This window comes from Hemibagrus wyckioides, linkage group LG17, assembly GCF_019097595.1.
Source record: "Hemibagrus wyckioides isolate EC202008001 linkage group LG17, SWU_Hwy_1.0, whole genome shotgun sequence".
Lineage (NCBI taxonomy): Eukaryota > Metazoa > Chordata > Actinopteri > Siluriformes > Bagridae > Hemibagrus > Hemibagrus wyckioides.
In genome coordinates, this window is record NC_080726.1 from 18,554,089 (window position 1) to 18,570,696 (window position 16,608).

At 41.2% G+C, this 16,608-nt stretch overlaps 2 protein-coding genes across 3 annotated transcripts; both read left to right on the plus strand.

Moving 5' to 3' along the window:
• Positions 1-29: 29 nt before the first annotated feature.
• Positions 30-10,001, plus strand: ccdc150 (coiled-coil domain containing 150). Of its 2 annotated transcripts, none has more exons than XM_058413713.1 (20): positions 30-79; positions 978-1,256; positions 1,624-1,793; positions 2,705-2,773; positions 2,860-2,976; positions 3,062-3,191; positions 3,310-3,353; positions 3,433-3,525; positions 3,659-3,754; positions 5,820-5,944; positions 6,699-6,864; positions 7,051-7,113; positions 7,203-7,316; positions 7,437-7,507; positions 7,639-7,753; positions 7,923-8,102; positions 8,203-8,334; positions 8,531-8,617; positions 9,223-9,381; positions 9,464-10,001. In XM_058413713.1, exons 2-20 carry the CDS (start codon positions 980-982, stop codon positions 9,593-9,595), a joined length of 2,340 nt encoding a protein of 779 aa, XP_058269696.1. In that variant the 5' UTR covers positions 30-79; positions 978-979; the 3' UTR covers positions 9,596-10,001. The 2 variants fall into 2 exon arrangements, with proteins under 2 accessions (XP_058269696.1, XP_058269697.1); XM_058413714.1 differs by having other exon boundaries at positions 7,639-7,744.
• Positions 10,002-10,837: 836 nt separating this feature from the next.
• smco4 (single-pass membrane protein with coiled-coil domains 4) lies at positions 10,838-15,540 on the plus strand. The gene is made up of 2 exons (XM_058414373.1): positions 10,838-11,068; positions 12,461-15,540. Exon 2 carries the CDS (start codon positions 12,551-12,553, stop codon positions 12,728-12,730), a length of 180 nt encoding a protein of 59 aa, XP_058270356.1. The 5' UTR covers positions 10,838-11,068; positions 12,461-12,550; the 3' UTR covers positions 12,731-15,540.
• The last annotated feature ends 1,068 nt before the right edge of the window (positions 15,541-16,608 follow it).

The following is a 16,608-nucleotide window of genomic DNA, read 5'->3' on the forward strand; positions in this document are numbered from 1 at the left end:
CGCCGACGGCTATTGCCGCGCAGTGGAGCGGGGACGTCGTTTCTATGGGAACCAGTGCAACCAGGAAATGGGCGTTAAGGTAAGCAGCGCCATTGCAGCGTCATTAAAATAAAAAACAACTAACGTGAGATTTTATTTCAGGGACAGAGACGCGATAATCATAATTATAGATTTTTTTACTATGTGTTTTGATATAAACACAAAATCCGTTATTTTTAAATGATACTAAATCTCTGTTGGGTTCAGTTATTAACAGCTGGATAACACACCAGACTACAGGGATGTGATTACATGCGTACGTGTTATAATAATAATAATAATATTAATAATAATAATAATAATAATAATATTAATAATAATAATAATAATAATAATAATAATGGTAGTAGTAGCAAAAAAGAAGAGAAAAAAATATTCTGAAAATATATTTATTTGTACAAAGCCAAAAAAATTAATAAAATATTGTACTAGATTCTATAATAAACGAATTATTGTTAAAGTAATGCAAGTTATAATTTAATCATTTAAAATTTTAGATGCTTTCTTTTAAAAAAAAAAATTAATAAATCTAATAGTGCTCATATTTAATTACTCTCAAGATTATTATATTTATTAAAATGTATAATATTTTACTGCTTTAAAATGATAAGAAATTGTCTCTAACTCACTGTTGAAAATTTCAAAGTTTTCTGAAATGTCTGTCACAATATATTTAAAAACATTAACATAGCATTTATAATCCTCTAAAACAAGCTCCCATTAATAAAAGACATCTGTTAACGGCAATTATTTAGGCCTGATATAATTATAAGCATTTATATTTCCTATAAAGTGCTTTTTTCTAGAGCACTTCTTTTGTCTTTTATTTGTTTTGAAAAATTGTTCTCATATATGTGTTTTTTACTAAATAGACAACTGTCTAAGTTTTACATAATAGATTGTGGAGTAATCAGGATCAGGTGAAAATGTTCCTTCAGCCATGTCCAGGTCTGTGATGAAGCCCCTGAGCGCTGGAGCTTCTCTCCCTGAGCCTCGCTCGCTGCTGCACCGACGCATCCTGGTGGCCGAGGGACAGGGGGTGGAGCTAGCGAAGAAGCTGGGTGTCTCTGGAGATGAGCTAGAGGTGGAGTTTATGGACGGCTCGCAATCTGAGGCTTTGGTGGCAAGAGTGTATCGCCTCGAGAATCTCTTACATGCAGTGAGGCTGAACGTCTTCCGCATTGAAACTGCGAGAGAGCTTGCTTCATCCCATACAGGTAAACAGACAGAGAGACAAGATAGATAGATAGATAGATAGATAGATAGATAGATAGATAGATAGATAGATAGATAGATAGATAGATAGATAGATAGATAGATAGATAGATAGATAGATAGATAGATAGATAGATAAGAATACTCTCAAGTAACAATTTGATATAAATGCTTAAATCCAGCAACTAAGAACAGAGGTTTCATGAGCTCCATGGCAGTCAGAAAACGAGCTCCAATGTTGGTTAAACTGACCGACAGATAGACAGAACAACAATAACTAAACAGAAACATACATAATTGCATGTATATTTAATATTTGCGGTTTAAGATGTCTCTATGTATTTGTTGTATTGTGTGTGTGTGTGTTAGCACATCTGCAGGAGCAACTCACGGCTCTTCAGGAGCAGTGTAAGGAGGAGCAGCGTTCCTCACAGAGGGAGGTGATGCGTCTGAGGGATCAGCTGCAGCAGGAGCGGGAGGAGGCGCAGAAGGAGGCGCAGACGCTGCGGGAACAGCTGCACGGCTCCTACTGCTCTCAGGCACTCAGGCTCAGCTTCTGGGATTCTAGAATTAGCTCTATGCAGTAGACCTCACTTCTAGAGCATATAGTGATATCTCTTACATGTGCCTAACCAAGTATACCTCTTCTAGTGTACAGCTTTTATTCTTCTTTTTTATCTTCTAGAGAACATTTGCTTTACATTTTTCAGTGTGGTGCATCTCATCTAGAGTGCCTCATCTATTCCATGTCCATGAGTGTGCTTATTCTAGATCATACAGTCAATCTAGAATATATATCTATACTGTACCTTACTATAGTGTCCTAATATTTCAGTAAATTCTTCTAGATTACCTCTATGGACCTTCTAGATAGCTACACCTTCTGTATAACACAATAGCTCTAGAATAAATAGGTTCTTCATGTTCTCCATAATAATAAATTTTTTAAATACAATTTTAGTATTTAATCCAGATGCATCATCTAGAAGACTTTCAAAGCACAGGCTACTTCCAAAGTACATTTCTTCTGTAGAGTTCTTCGAGAGCAATTCATCGATACTTAGCAGAGTTCTTCTAGCATAGATCTTCTATATTAATACAATGCCTCTAGAGTATACTGTACAATACATTCCCTAAAGGTTGCTTCATCTAGATCACCAGATTTTTTTTATAGGAAGTGTCCATTCTAGAGTCATTCTGGTGTACCTTTTCCCAACTCTGCTGCTTCTAGACCATATATTCTTTAAAGGGTGCTTCTTCTAGGTTACACAATATATTAGAGCTTTTCTAGAGAGCCTTAAATGTGTCTCCTCATACGTTTGCTCATCATAGAGTCCATTTTTCCCCTCTCTAACCACTATGTAGTGTAGTTCTAAAGACTTATACCTGCTCAAATTCTAGAGTGTCAGTGCTGGATTCTTACAACAGATCCTTTCTACATTTGATCCAGATGGACGTTGCTGTAGCAGCAGACGAGCTAAAGAAGGTCAAAGTTCAGCTGAGCCGGAAACTCCATCAGGTCAGAGATCACTGCTGAGGATACTGGAAGTTACAGCCAGCTCTGTATTCCCATGCTTCAACCTCTGACCTCTCACATTTCCACAGTTAAAGGAGGAGTTGGTGCAGGAGACAGCGGCCCGTCTGGAGGCTGAGCAATCCCAAGATGATTTGCTGCAGAGAGTGAAGGAGATGGAAGGGGAGGTAGAGAGAGCGAAAGAACAGGTCAAGAAAGGATTTGGAAAATCTGTGGGTCTGTCATTGTCTTTTTATTGAAATTTTTAGAAGTGACACCAGTAACCATCTCCAGGTGAAGCTTCTTCAAACCGATTGCCACACCCTAAATGTTGATGGACAGGAGATCAGGGCGGAGCTAGAGGAGAAGGCAGAGCTTATAGAGAGTTTACAGGAAGAGTGTCAGCAGCTGAGGCAGCAGATAGGTGAGCATGATAATGATAAAGATAATGGGAAATGAAGAATTCTGTAAGTGTTCAGTATATGAAATGAGATTGTGTGTGTGTGTCTGTGTGTGTGTGTGTGTGTGTGTGTGCTGGTCAGAGGAGAAGGACATTCTTGCATCAGATCTGAGCGCTGAGTTAAAGGTAAGACTGACGGATTAAATACATGCTGTGCATTTAGAAAATTGGCATCCATTGTGTGTGTGTGTATGTGTGTATGTAGAGTGTGAAGATAACTCTGCAGAAGCAGCATCAGGAGAACAGCACACTCATCAGGGGCAAAGAAGAACTGAGAGCAGCTACAGATAAAGTTCAGGTACACACACACACACACACACTTGTATCACATTTGTCTGAGCTGTATGATGGATAAAATGATACTCATAAACGCAAACCGATCTATCCATCTATCCCTCACCCCGTCTATCCTTTGCCCCCCCCTTTCTCAGTCACTGAATGATCAGTTAGAGACTCAGTGCTCTAATCTGAGTTCAGCTCTTCGCTCTCTCACTGAGGAGAAAGCACAGCTGCTGGCCAATCTGAAGGTACCTCTATTAACCTGTGATTTATGAACTGAGATTACAGCAGCGGCCTGGTTACCAAGGCAACAAGAAAGAGGCTCAGTGACAAGTAGCAGCAGCAGCAGGAAACAGCGCAGTGATAAGGAGCATAAAGACAGGCAACAGGTGACAGGGGGAAAAAAATAGAAAGAAAACATGGACGATGTAGGCAGTAGCACCATGACTGGATGGTGACAAAGTAGTGACAAGGTGACATGGTGACAGTGGACCAATGTGGAAAGGATTGCAAATGGCACAGTAACAGAGTAACATAGCAACAAACAACATAGTAAAAAGGGGAAATGGACAAGACAAAGACATGGTAAAAGAGTGACATGTTGACAACCACCTGTGTGTCAGGGAGACAAACAACAGGGCAACAGGGCAATATGGTGACAAACAGCATGGTAAACATGAATTGGTACCTTGGTAACTTGGTGACAAACGACCTTGTAACAGGGTGACGTTGACAAAAGATTTAGTAACTGGGCAATGTGGTGACAAACACCATAGTAACAGGGCAACATGGTGACAAATGACTTGGTAACAGGGCGATATGGTGACATATGACCTTGTAACAGGGCAACATGGTGACAAACAGTATAGTAACAGGGCGACATGATGACAAAAGACTTGGTAACAAGGTGACATGGTGACAAATAACCTTGTAACAGGGCAACAAGGTGACAAACAGCATAGTAACAGGGCAACAAGGTGACAAACAGCATAGTAACAGGGCAACAAGGTGACAAACAGCATAGTAACAGAGCAACATGGTAAAACATGCCTTAGTAACAGGGTGACATGGTGACAAACAGCATAGTAACAGAGTGACATGATGACAAAAGACTTGGTAACAAGGTGACATGGTGACAAATGACCTCGTAACAGAGTGACATGGTGACAAATGACCTTGTAACAGGGTGACATGGTGACAAATGAGCTTGTAACAGGGTGACGTGGTGACAAATGATTTAGTAACAGTGCAACTTGGTGATAAAAAGCATAGTAACAGGGTGACATGGTGACAAATGCCTTAATAACAGGGTGACATTGTGACAATCAGCATAGTAACAGGGCAAAATGGTGACAAAAGACTTGGTAACAGGGCGACATGGTGAGAAATAACCTTGTAACAGGGCAACATGGTGACAAACAGCATAGTAATAGGCGACATGATGACAAAAGACTTGGTAACAAGATGACAGTGACAAATGACCTTGTAACAGGGCGACATAGTGACAAACAGCATAGTAACACGGCAACACGGTGACAAATGACTTGGTAACGGCGACATGGTGACAAACAGCATAGTAACAGGGCAACATGGTAAAACATGCCTTAGTAACAGGGCGACATGGTGACAAACAGCATAGTAACAGGGCAACATGGTGACAAATGACTTGGTAACAGGGCGACATGGTGACAAATAACCTTGTAACAGGTCAACATGGTGTCAAACAGCATAGTAACAGGGCAACATGGTGACAAATCACCTTGTAACAGGGCAACATGGTGACAAACAGCATAGTAACAGGGCAATATGATGACAAAAGACTTGGTAGCAGGGTGACATGGTGACAAATGACTTCGTAACAGGGTGACATGGTGACAACCAGCATAGTAACAGGGCGACATGATGACAAAAGACTTGGTAACAGGGCAACGTGGTAATAAACAGTATAGTAACAGGGTGACATGGTGACAAATGACCTCGTAGCAGGGTGACATGCTGACAAACAGCATATTAACAGGGCAAAATGGTGACAAATGACCTGGTAACATGGCAACATGCTGACAAACAACCAAGCCACAATATAACAAGGCTACATGGTGATACTCAACGGAGCATCATGGTAACAGGGCAACACAGGGTGACAGGTCAAGAAGTTACACAGCAACAACACAAAAATGACAATCAAACTGACATACAATCAGTTTAAATCTAACTCGCAAATTTAGCAAACTGTCACTTGCTAAAATGTTGTAAGGATAATAATAAACCTTAAATTAGTTTGAGAGAGTAATTATAACAAGTCTTGTGTTTCAGACAGAGCAGGAGCGCACTGCACAGCTTGTGAAGGATGTGGACCTGCAGCTAGACACAGCCAAGAGGAACATGCAGTGTGAAGTGCAGGAGGCTACTGCAGATAGACACAAAATAAACAAAGAACTGTGAGTACACTAAGCCCCCATGTTCATGTTTTATTCAGAATTTTCACTTCAAAGAAGAACTAAGTTCTAATGGCACTAACAATGACAAAGTTGTCCTACAGCTCGCAACAAAATGTCTGCCTGAAATTTCCTGGAATTATTTCAGATTGTTGTACAGTTCCAGGAGTTTTCATTATCATACCACAGAACATGGTGCACTTGTTTCCCATTTTAACAAGTCAGGTGTTTCTTTCCCACTAGCTGCCAATCACCTGATTTACTTTCTTCTAGCCAATCTGGTGTTATCATTTCTTCTGGCAGCCACTCAAGTGTTCTGTTTACCCAGTGGTCAATCAAATGCTTCTTCTCTTCTCATAGTAGACCACCTTTTTCCCTAGCAGTTAATCATCTGCTGCAGTTTCCTGCATATGTTTTTTTTAAATTCCTCAGCGGCCAGTCATATGTATTCCTTCCACCAAGTAGCCAATCAGGTGGGTTCTTGACCCTTTCCAACCAATCAGGAGAAAAGGGTCAAGAAACCACCTGATAGGCTGCTTGGGAAAAGAAATACATATAACTGGCTACTGAGGAACAATATAAAAGCCATCTTTCTTGCCTTCTAGCAGCCAATCAGGTGGTTTCTCATCCCCTACATTTTCCTATAGCAGCTAATCAGGTGCTTTCTTGTTCCAACCAATAAGGTTCTTCATTATTCCTTATAAGCTAATGATATGGATCACTTATCTCAATCAGGTGCTTTATTACCCCCTAACAGCGAAACGCTGAAAGCGGATCATTTCAAACTGCAGCAGAGCTCAGCTGCTGCCTTGGATGCAGCTGTCAATCATCAGGAGCTGCTGGAACGAACCATCAGGCGTTTGCGGGGGGAGCTGAGCAAGACAATTAAAGAGGGAGAGACTTTGCAGAAGGAGAGAGAGGAGGTAAATGATGCAGTTATTGTGTGTGTTGGGTGAAGAAATACACACACACACACACACACACACATATATATATATATATATATATATATATATATATATATATATATATATATATATATATACATACATATATATACATACATACCTGTGACATTGTGACATACACATGCTCTTGCACTCTCATAGGTGTGTGCAGAGCTGGAGTGTGTGAGGACAAACTACAAAAGTCTGCAGGAGCAACTCAAACAGGTACACACACACACACACACAGAGTACTCTAAAAGCTGATCGGTAAACAGCATACCACTTCTCTATGTATCTGTCTGTCTGTCTCTTAGGTGCAGGAGGAGTTAAAGGTGAAAGAATGTCAGATGTGTGTGCTACGTTCTGAGACAGAATACGTTCAGCGAGAGAACTTCAGCCTGAAAGATCAGCTACACAACACACACATGGTAACAGGCAGACTATAAGAAAGAAAGAAAGAAAGAAAGAAAGAAAGAAAGAAAGGGGGATTCAGAGAAAGGTGTGTGTTGTGTTGTATATGTGTTTATGTGTGTGTGTCCATTCTGCAGAAGAACGCTGAGACTCTGCAAACTGAACTGGGAGAGAAGCTAGAAGTGTTGCACACACTCAGGAGACAAAGGTGTGTGTGTGTGTGTGTTCTCTTAACACCATTGATTAGTCTGCTGTTTGTCCTGTTGTTTTTGTAAGGTGCAAAACCTTTTTTTTCCTGTGTGTGTGTGTATGTGTGTGTGTGGTTGTTTGCTTCACCAGAGAGACTGAGCTACATATGGCAAAACAAGAGATTAACCAATTGACCAAGCAAGTCAATGAACTCAGGAGAGCAAAGCATCATGGGAGGAGGTTAGCTCAACGGGAGGTGTGTGAGGTACCTAACACACACATCTGTCTCTCTCTTTGCTCCTTATCCCTTTTCCTTTTCTCTCTCATCTCACTTTCTCATTTTTTCTCTTATCTCTTTCATGTCTCCTCATTCCCTTGTAATCTTCCTCGCTCTTTTGTCTTTCTCTCTCTCCGTCCGTTTCTCTTTCCACTAGCTGAAGAAAGATCTCGATGATGTGTTGTCTAGGTCATGTGACCTTTCTCGAAGCAATCGGGAACTTCGGGAAAAAGTCTGTGAGCTGGAGAACCACGTGTTCGATCAGAACGCTCAAATTAATGCACAGGCAGTTCAGCTAAAGCAGAGAAACAAGACAGGACTGAACAACTCGGCTAGGGTTAGGGTGACACACACACACACACACACTCCAGTAGTTTGCCATTTGTTAGTCAAGATCCAGCAGTTACAAAAGTTTGTGTGTGTGTGTGTGTTGTCAGTCTCAATCGCTGGAACAGTTGCGTACTGACGTTGCGTCTCTGCAAGCCGAACTCTTGGATCTCTCCTCCAGCCAGCAGGAGGAGCTGCAGGCAGAACGACGACTCACACACACATTCCAGGGGAAATGTGAGGTGTGTTGTTGGTTTGTTCAGCTTCCTAAATATTGTTTTGTAGTTTGTTGTGTAGCTGGCTGCTCTGGATTATAATGTTTGTTTTCAGCAGAATGGATTCTGTCTCTGATGTGTTGTCTGTCAATCATGAGTGGTTAGTGCTCTGTGTGTGTGTGTGTGTGTGTGTGTGTGTGTGTGTGTGTGTGTGTGTGTGTAGATGTTGGAGGAGTGTGTAGTGAAGCTGAAACGGGAAAGATATGAAGCTGAACGGAAGATGGACGAGGTCAGCCTCGAGTCCCAGCAGGTAAGGAAACATTACAAATAATTACAACCAAGAGGCTGTTAGGTCTGTGTGGGAGAGGCATATTCTATCTCCCCTGTCAATCACAGAGACACTAGCCAATGGGTGTCTGTGAGGTCATGTATGTGGAAGAGGGCAGAGTGAGCTGATTAACCAGCTGGTTTGCACTCTGGTTTATCTGTTATAAGTAAGATATGGAGTACCAGTTAACTAGTTAGTAAGCTAATGTTGAATTATGGGAAAATAATGAAGACTTTCCCGCTGACAATGGAGACTTCTATAAATCTTCAACAAAGCAAAACAATCAAACCAAACACCAAACTTGACCATATTATCAGTTAGTTTCATAACAGCATATTTCCGTAAATCTGTTTATTATTGGCTTTAGATTACAATTCTAATGTATGTATAACCCTGTGATTTAAACGATAGTTAGCACCACTGTCAGAGCTGCTGTTATAAGAAATTAATCAACACCCTCATAGTTGAAAATTTAGCAGTACTGTGACTTCAAGTGAGGAAGAATGATTAACGGTTATAATGTAGGTGATGTTTAAAAGTATGGTGCTCTTTAAGACATAATCATCAAGTCTTAAAACCAATTGCAGATCTCTGAGAACCTGCAGGAGGCTCACAGCTGGTTCCAATCTAAATTCAACAGCTTGAAAAGTGGATTGAAACAAAGCCAGGTTCCGCTTCATAAGGAAACTGGGTACTTCAGGAACGGTGACAGGAATGAGGCTTCACCCGAGCAGGATACCTGTGAGGTACTGCAACTCTGAACTGGAGTGTGTAAGGCTGCGGTTCCCCTCTGAAAGTGATACGGTGATTGTGTGTGTGTATGTTTAGATGGTGGTTTGTGTGGCTGAGCCTGAGCTGGAACGCTGGGCTAGTACACTACAACGCTGGGAGATGAAGAAAGAGCAGGACCGCACGGCTAATGGCTGCAAAGCTGCAGCAAGAACACGTTCACTGACATAACACACACACACATACTCTATAAAAATGTCTCATCACAGAAACACAAAAAGCTTTAGGATCTTTTATTTATTGAAAACAAACTATATGACACTTTTTTGCAGTTGTCTCATGATCTTTTCCTCATCATTGCGAGAGCTCTTCGTTAGCTAGCTAAATTTTTAGCCCCAGTCATTAGCTATTCTGAATTAAAAATGCTTTAATTATAAGTGTATCACGTGTAAGTGTCTCTTTATCCAGTGACGGATTGAACACGTTTTGCTTGACACTGATGTTTAATCAGTCAGCACAGTTATTTTGGTTAACACTTGGTTAGCAGCTGCTAGTCATCCACCCGACTGTGAGGTAACGGTTACTACTGTGTCTATTTTCGTGTTGTCTTTAAGTAGAGAATGTGCCTAAACCCTGAATAAACTATTTATACATGAATCGTCACTGCTCATGACTTCATGTGTTAAAGGAAGTTGCTGTACATTGAGCTGATTTGTTTGGGCTTGTTTCATCTCTACCGGAAAACAATATAACTATATAACAATATAAAATATAGGAATATAACACTGTGTTGTGTAGTTGTGTAGCAGATAGCAAAATAGGTCTGGCCCAGATCTGGCTCACACAATGCACTTATACTCAGCCCACATACCACAAAGAATGACGGCCCTTTGATGGCCCATATCTGGTTTGCCAGAGGTGGCCCAAACATGGGCCAGCACTGGGCCACACCACATAAACCCAACTATAACCGGGCCACATCTGGCATGCCATCATATAAACAGTACCATCACTGCTAGACCTGGCCCACATCTGGTTGACAGACTACTTGCCATGACAGAACTCAGCCAGCAGTGCCGGCTTAATGCCAGATCTGGCCCAGATCCGTCTGCTATGTGGGTCCCTGACAAGGTGTGACCCAGTGTGAAGCAGAGAGGGTTTATTATTGTCCTGTAACTGCAAAGTGACACTGGAGACTCCTTTCCATTAAACGTCTCCGAAAACTGCATGCTCATGTTCAGCGCATGCCATCCCAGTGGTTACTATAGAAACGAGAATGTGCATTCAGATAAACTTTTTTTTTTGTTATTTTGTTTTTATATATATTCGTTATTGTTGTTATTTATTATTATTATTAATGCTATTACTACAATAGTTATTATTAGTAGTAGTATTATCACTATTATTAGCTAACGGGAATGCGCGCTCGCGCGTCCTTATTCCCGGCACCCCGCCTCTTCCTCGCTCCTCCTCTCCGCGGCGCTCGAGACGAGACTGCCCGTCTGCTGCCACGTAATCCCGGTGAGAGCGGCGCACGAGCTCCGCGGAAACAAACGCTTGCGCGGAAGCCGAGACTTTAATTACCGACACGAGAAGTTAAAACAACCGGATGCCCACACATACACACACACACACAAAGAAAGAAAGAAATCCAGCCGCGCGTGACTGGCGTTAGATATCCGGTGACTGTTACAGACTCACGAGGTAAGCAAAAGAAGCGAAAGTGCGCGCGTGCACGCGACTCGCTGGAAGTTGGCACTCGGTCCGCGTGCTGTAACCGGACAGCTAGTGCACTACATTTAACGAGAGTGTGGAGTTTACTCCATGTACCCAGTGTGGCGCAGTAGAGACAGGGTTGAATCCTAAACAGCTCGCTGTTTTACATAACGCGCGCTACGTAGCATTAAAATCTGCACACTACATAGTGATCTTGTGTAGGGAGTACGCAGGCATTAGGGACAGGATTATAAACCCGTAAAGACTCGTATAAGAAACTTAATGTATTTTTTGGTCGCCAGAGTTACAGATTCTGGTTTGTTAATTTCCCAGACAACAAGTTTAATGTTTGATTTGCTAAAACAACGACGTTTGTACTGCTTTTTTTGCTGTTCGGTAATAGAGTCTAACATTACTGTTAACGTCACCTCAGTCCCGGGTGTGCTAGTCTGTCACGTTTCATTGTCTAAACTGAAAAACTTTGCCTACAAAGTGCCTTTTAGACATGCTACTATTGTTACAAATGAAGTTTTTAGATAATAAAGTCGTGTTGAAAGCAAGTTTGCTAAACTCTCGCTTGTTATTGTCCCTCCTCAAGTGCCGTACACGGGAATAACAGCCACACGCTGTGAGCACAGTGCGCATGCGCAACGCTGTTAGGCCGCAAGCTTTTAATTAATACGTGCTTGTTTTGGCTGTTTTATTAGTGTCACTGAAAACCAAAGGTGAATGATGGATGCACTACACAGGGACTAAAACACCCCGTGTCATGCTGTTACAGGAAAATAGTAAGGCTGATGAGAGGAAGCGAAGTTCGTGTTACCACCTTTTCTGTAGCAGGGAATTTATTCCTGTTAAACAATGTCACGTGAACAAGTTAGATCCTGTTTCAGTTATGTTAGGCAGTCATTCCATCACATTCTTCTCTTTTTCCTTATTGTTGATGTTAATAAGACAAAATCAACAACAACAAAATACCCCTTAGATTGCCATGCAGTGGAAAACTTATTGACACTGGAGACTCCTTACAAAAACGTCAAACACACACCTCCTTTACAAAAATAACTTTTACGTTATTACACACGTGCATTCCCAGAAACAAGCATTTTACAACCACTTCCTGCTTCCCACCCACTTCCCGTTTCCCAGGGTGGGTGGTATGGAAATGGGCTTTGACTGCTGTGTGTGTGTGTGTGTCTTTCCATTGCTGATCTTGGCACAGTTGCCATGACTACAGGAAATTTCTAGAAGGGATGTAAATGTAAGGTGGAAACACTAAATCTCTTAAAATCAGCCTGTTTCATCTGCATAAATATGCTAATTATATGCAAACGTTATTCATATACATTATCATTGCTTTATGCTTTTTTCTTTCTGCAGGTTCACAACTTGGATTGTGCAATTTATCTGCAGCCCTAGACGACTCAGCTTGTGTGAGTGTGAGTGTGAGTGTAAGGACTTGCAGATGCCATGCGTCAGCTGAAGGGCAAGCCGAAAAAGGAGTCATGGAAGGATAAGAAGGAGCGGAAGCAGGCGATGCAGGAGGCACGCGAGCAGGTGGCCACCGTTGTCCTGCCCACGCTCGCCGTCCTCATCCTTCTCATCGTCCTCTTTGTCTACGTCGCCACCCGACCCGGAGCCATCCAGTAGTCATCCCTTCCTTTATTCCCTCTCTTTCTACACCCAGCTATTTATATATGGGGCATCACAGTCCTGCTTTTAACTCGCCCTCGTCCACTTTCCCTTGTTTCAGTCAGCATTACCAAACTAACTAGTTACCGGTTACCATGCTGAAACTAATGTGGTTAATATGGCACGTTGGTCCTATAATGCATCATAGGGTCCTATAATGCATCATAGTGCAATGTCATTTCCCAAGGCATATTGCAAAAAAAGGGGCCAAGTACCCTACTTCCTACACTACATAGGGTATGAACCCTATGTAGTGCACATGCCAGAAAAAAAGCAAGCCAGTATGACTGATCGGTCCTACAAAGCTCCATACCTCTTATTTAATGTAAAACCTAAGATTGAGGTTCGTCTTCAAACGGACTGTTCGTCCTATGTCGTCAACTTGCATACTGATTAGCTTGCATATAAGCAAATTAGCAATGCAGTATATAGTTTGAGTGAAATGAATTGTCGACAAGGGCGCATTAAAAACAGGACTTGAACACAGAGTTAATACTTAATAGCAATTAATTCTCCAAGGAAATAGCTTTCGGCTACACTTCTCTCACTGCTGAGGTCGAGTAAATTCCTCCTGAAGTGCTGCAAGTGCAGGGGAAGGTGACGAGGGCGCACTGAAAACAGCACTGGAACCTGACCCCTGCTCTCCTTCTTCCCTCTAACCCCTGGATGTTCATATCAACAGACTCAAACCATTTTACACCACTCTACATGCAATTAAGTGAAACAGGAGGCCATTTTGGCTCTGTCAGAGCTTGAACCTAATGACTGTGGTGGCCATGTTGGCTCTGTACTGTGTTTACAGCGTTTCAGTTTCATGCCAAAGCAACAGAGATTCAGGAATTGAATCAGGACCTGCGATGAAGGTTCAACATCAGGACTGAACCCAATAATGAGTGCACACACACACAGAGTATTATTCGCACTCGGTTTAAGAAAAAGCCAAAACACCTCCGTTCTTTCTGTGAAAAACCGTCAAAAGCATTTACATTTCTGATATGGATGAAAATGTTCATTTCATTTAAATGCCAAACTACAACCTATAAGTCATTTCCCTAATTTAACACACTCCTAATTTGTGTCCCAAATGCTAGCTTATCTAATAGTTAGTGTTTTCTAGTATAAAATTAGCTTCATCTTTAACTTTATTATATGAATCAAAGTTAGCTTTTCTATCTATAACAAAGTTAGCATACTTTGTTAACGTGTGTTTAGCTTCCTAAGCACCTCAGGGTGGAGTTTTCATGTAGAGCGCTTAATCTCACACTAATTCACAGAAAGGGTACAGTTTGTCTTCTTAACTTAGCAGAATTATTTTGGTAACACCGCCTCAAATCACACCTTATTTCTTTGAAGAAATTCATACACCAGCGTTTGGGACATAGCATATATGTGTGAAGTGTGTTATGTTAGCATTGGAGTTTGCTGAGCTTCAGGGAAACTCACTGGGTGCTTTCTGTGGCAGTATTCATATATACACTCCCAATTTTATTCCCCAAGCTTTCGTAATTTAACGTAAACACCACTTTTACACGATACACACTAGATTCTTACAAAAAAAAAAAATGTTTGAAGTGCCCATGAGAACAATATTCTGTTGAATGTTATGGTGAGTGAGTGAATTATCTTATGGCATTTGGTGCACAAGATCAGCAGGCCAAACATGCTAATGCTAACACACCCAGGTCTCACCGACACATGCGCGTGCGCACGATTTGTGTTCGCTAACTGGAAACAAAATTGACGTGACATTGATGTTTTTTTTTTCTACTCATTTCCTTGAGTGTAACGTCGTTTTCATTAAAAAACGAAAAATGTTAGTGAACAGCGCCCCCTGCTGAGGATCATTAAATATATCTTTCTTCATCCATCCATCCATCCATCCATCCATTTTCTATACCCGCTTTATTCCTATTATTGCCCAGCACACATTGGGCAAAAGGCAGGGGTACACCCTGGACAGGTCACCAGTCCATCACAGGAATATATCTTTCTCCACTCATAAAAATACTTCCTTTCACAAGCAGCTTTCCTCCTGTTGATGAACTGAATCTTTAAGATTTAACAACATTCATATTTTTTTCTACATTTGCTACGCAAATCACTTGTAGCAAGTCACTCGTGGGCGTGGCCTGTAAAGCGTTTTCAGATTTTGTCGCTTCCACGAGCCGTAACTAATTTGCTCAGAATTTTGGAATTCCAGTTTCACACATCGCGTTGTTGCTTGTTCACAGTTTCCTGTTGCGTACATACACAAAAAAAAAAAAACTGTCACCTGTTGCTTTTTCAGTTCTAATGAAAACGTAAGGTAACCAGTTAGTGAACGTGAACACGTGGGATGTCTTTTATACATTATCTGCACCAGATGATTACATACATACATGATGTATTGTCAACTTCGATGATTCGCTCAATGCTACGGTGCAACCAAAATATTGTGGTGCATTGTAAAAACAATTATTGTCGAATTATGTTGTTATTTTTATTTGTAGCATTTGTGGATTATTTCTGCATATAAGTGGACCTAAGAACCAAATCTGAAATCAGTGTGCCTTGATCAGGTGTGTGTATGGATGTATGCCCATGACATGTGTGTGTATATTACACTATTATTGTATGTTCACAGCAGCCAGCAACATACACACACACACACACACACACACACACTCTCTCTTTCTCACACACACAGAGTAGCTGTAAGATTCTTCAGCTGGCCTTCAGTTAGCAATGTGCCTTAGGAATCTATTAAAAACTATAAAACGGTGATAAAGTGACTGAAATTTGTGTGAATTCATTTCTTTCTATCAGTGTCTATGAGTCTTGGTCTTAATCTGTCTGAGGTGATATCTTACTCCTTTTACAAAGTCTTCGGCTTTTTGTGACTGTTCTTAATGAATACTTAATTGGTTTCCTTTTTTTTAGACTCACTTACAATCACTGCACCGTTTCATCTCTTCAGACGAAAAGAAATATTATGTTAGCGATGCATGAAGTTTACAGATGGAACAATACCATGATACAGATACTGAAACCGATTCAGCAGCTTATCTAGTAGATCAAGGCTTTACTACTATGCTTTAAGGAGCACCTTACATAGGTTAAAGGAGCTATAAACAGTCATTCTCTTTTAGTTTTTCTCTCAGCTGCTAAGACAAGATAACTCCTGTCCTGAAGAGACTCTTGTCCTGAAAACTTTCCTCTGTCTGTGACAAAATGCTGACACTGGAGACTCCTTCCTTAATTGTTAAATAAAATAATGTAGATTATGTTGAACGCAACTCTTTGTGGATGAGCTGTTACTATAGGAAAGTGAAAGTACTAGTGATAACCAGAATGCTAGTATGACCCTTCCTTAAGCTGCACTATGTTGCCAAAAGTTTTGGGACACCCCTACGAATGATTAAATTCAGGTGTTGGACTTGGCCCCTTAGTTCCAGTGAAAGGAACTCTTAATGCTTCAGCATACCAAGATATTTTGGACAATTTCATGCTCACAACTTTATGGGAACAGTTTGAGGATGACCCCTTCCTGTTTTAACATGACTGCTCACCAGTCATCTATAACAGCTTCAACTCTTCTGGGAAGCTTTCCACAAGGTTTAGGAGTGTGTTCATGGGAATTTTTGACCATTTCACTAGAAGCGCATTTGTGAGGTCAGACACTGATGCTGGACGAGAAGGTCTGGCTCACAGTCAACACCCTCTGACCAATCAGATTCAAGTATTCAGCAGGAGTATTTGGTGGAAAATATTGGCAGTACATCATGCAACAAATTTATTCTCTAAACAGTGCAGTCACACCAGTGATTATTTACATACAACAAGAAAGAAACCCCATG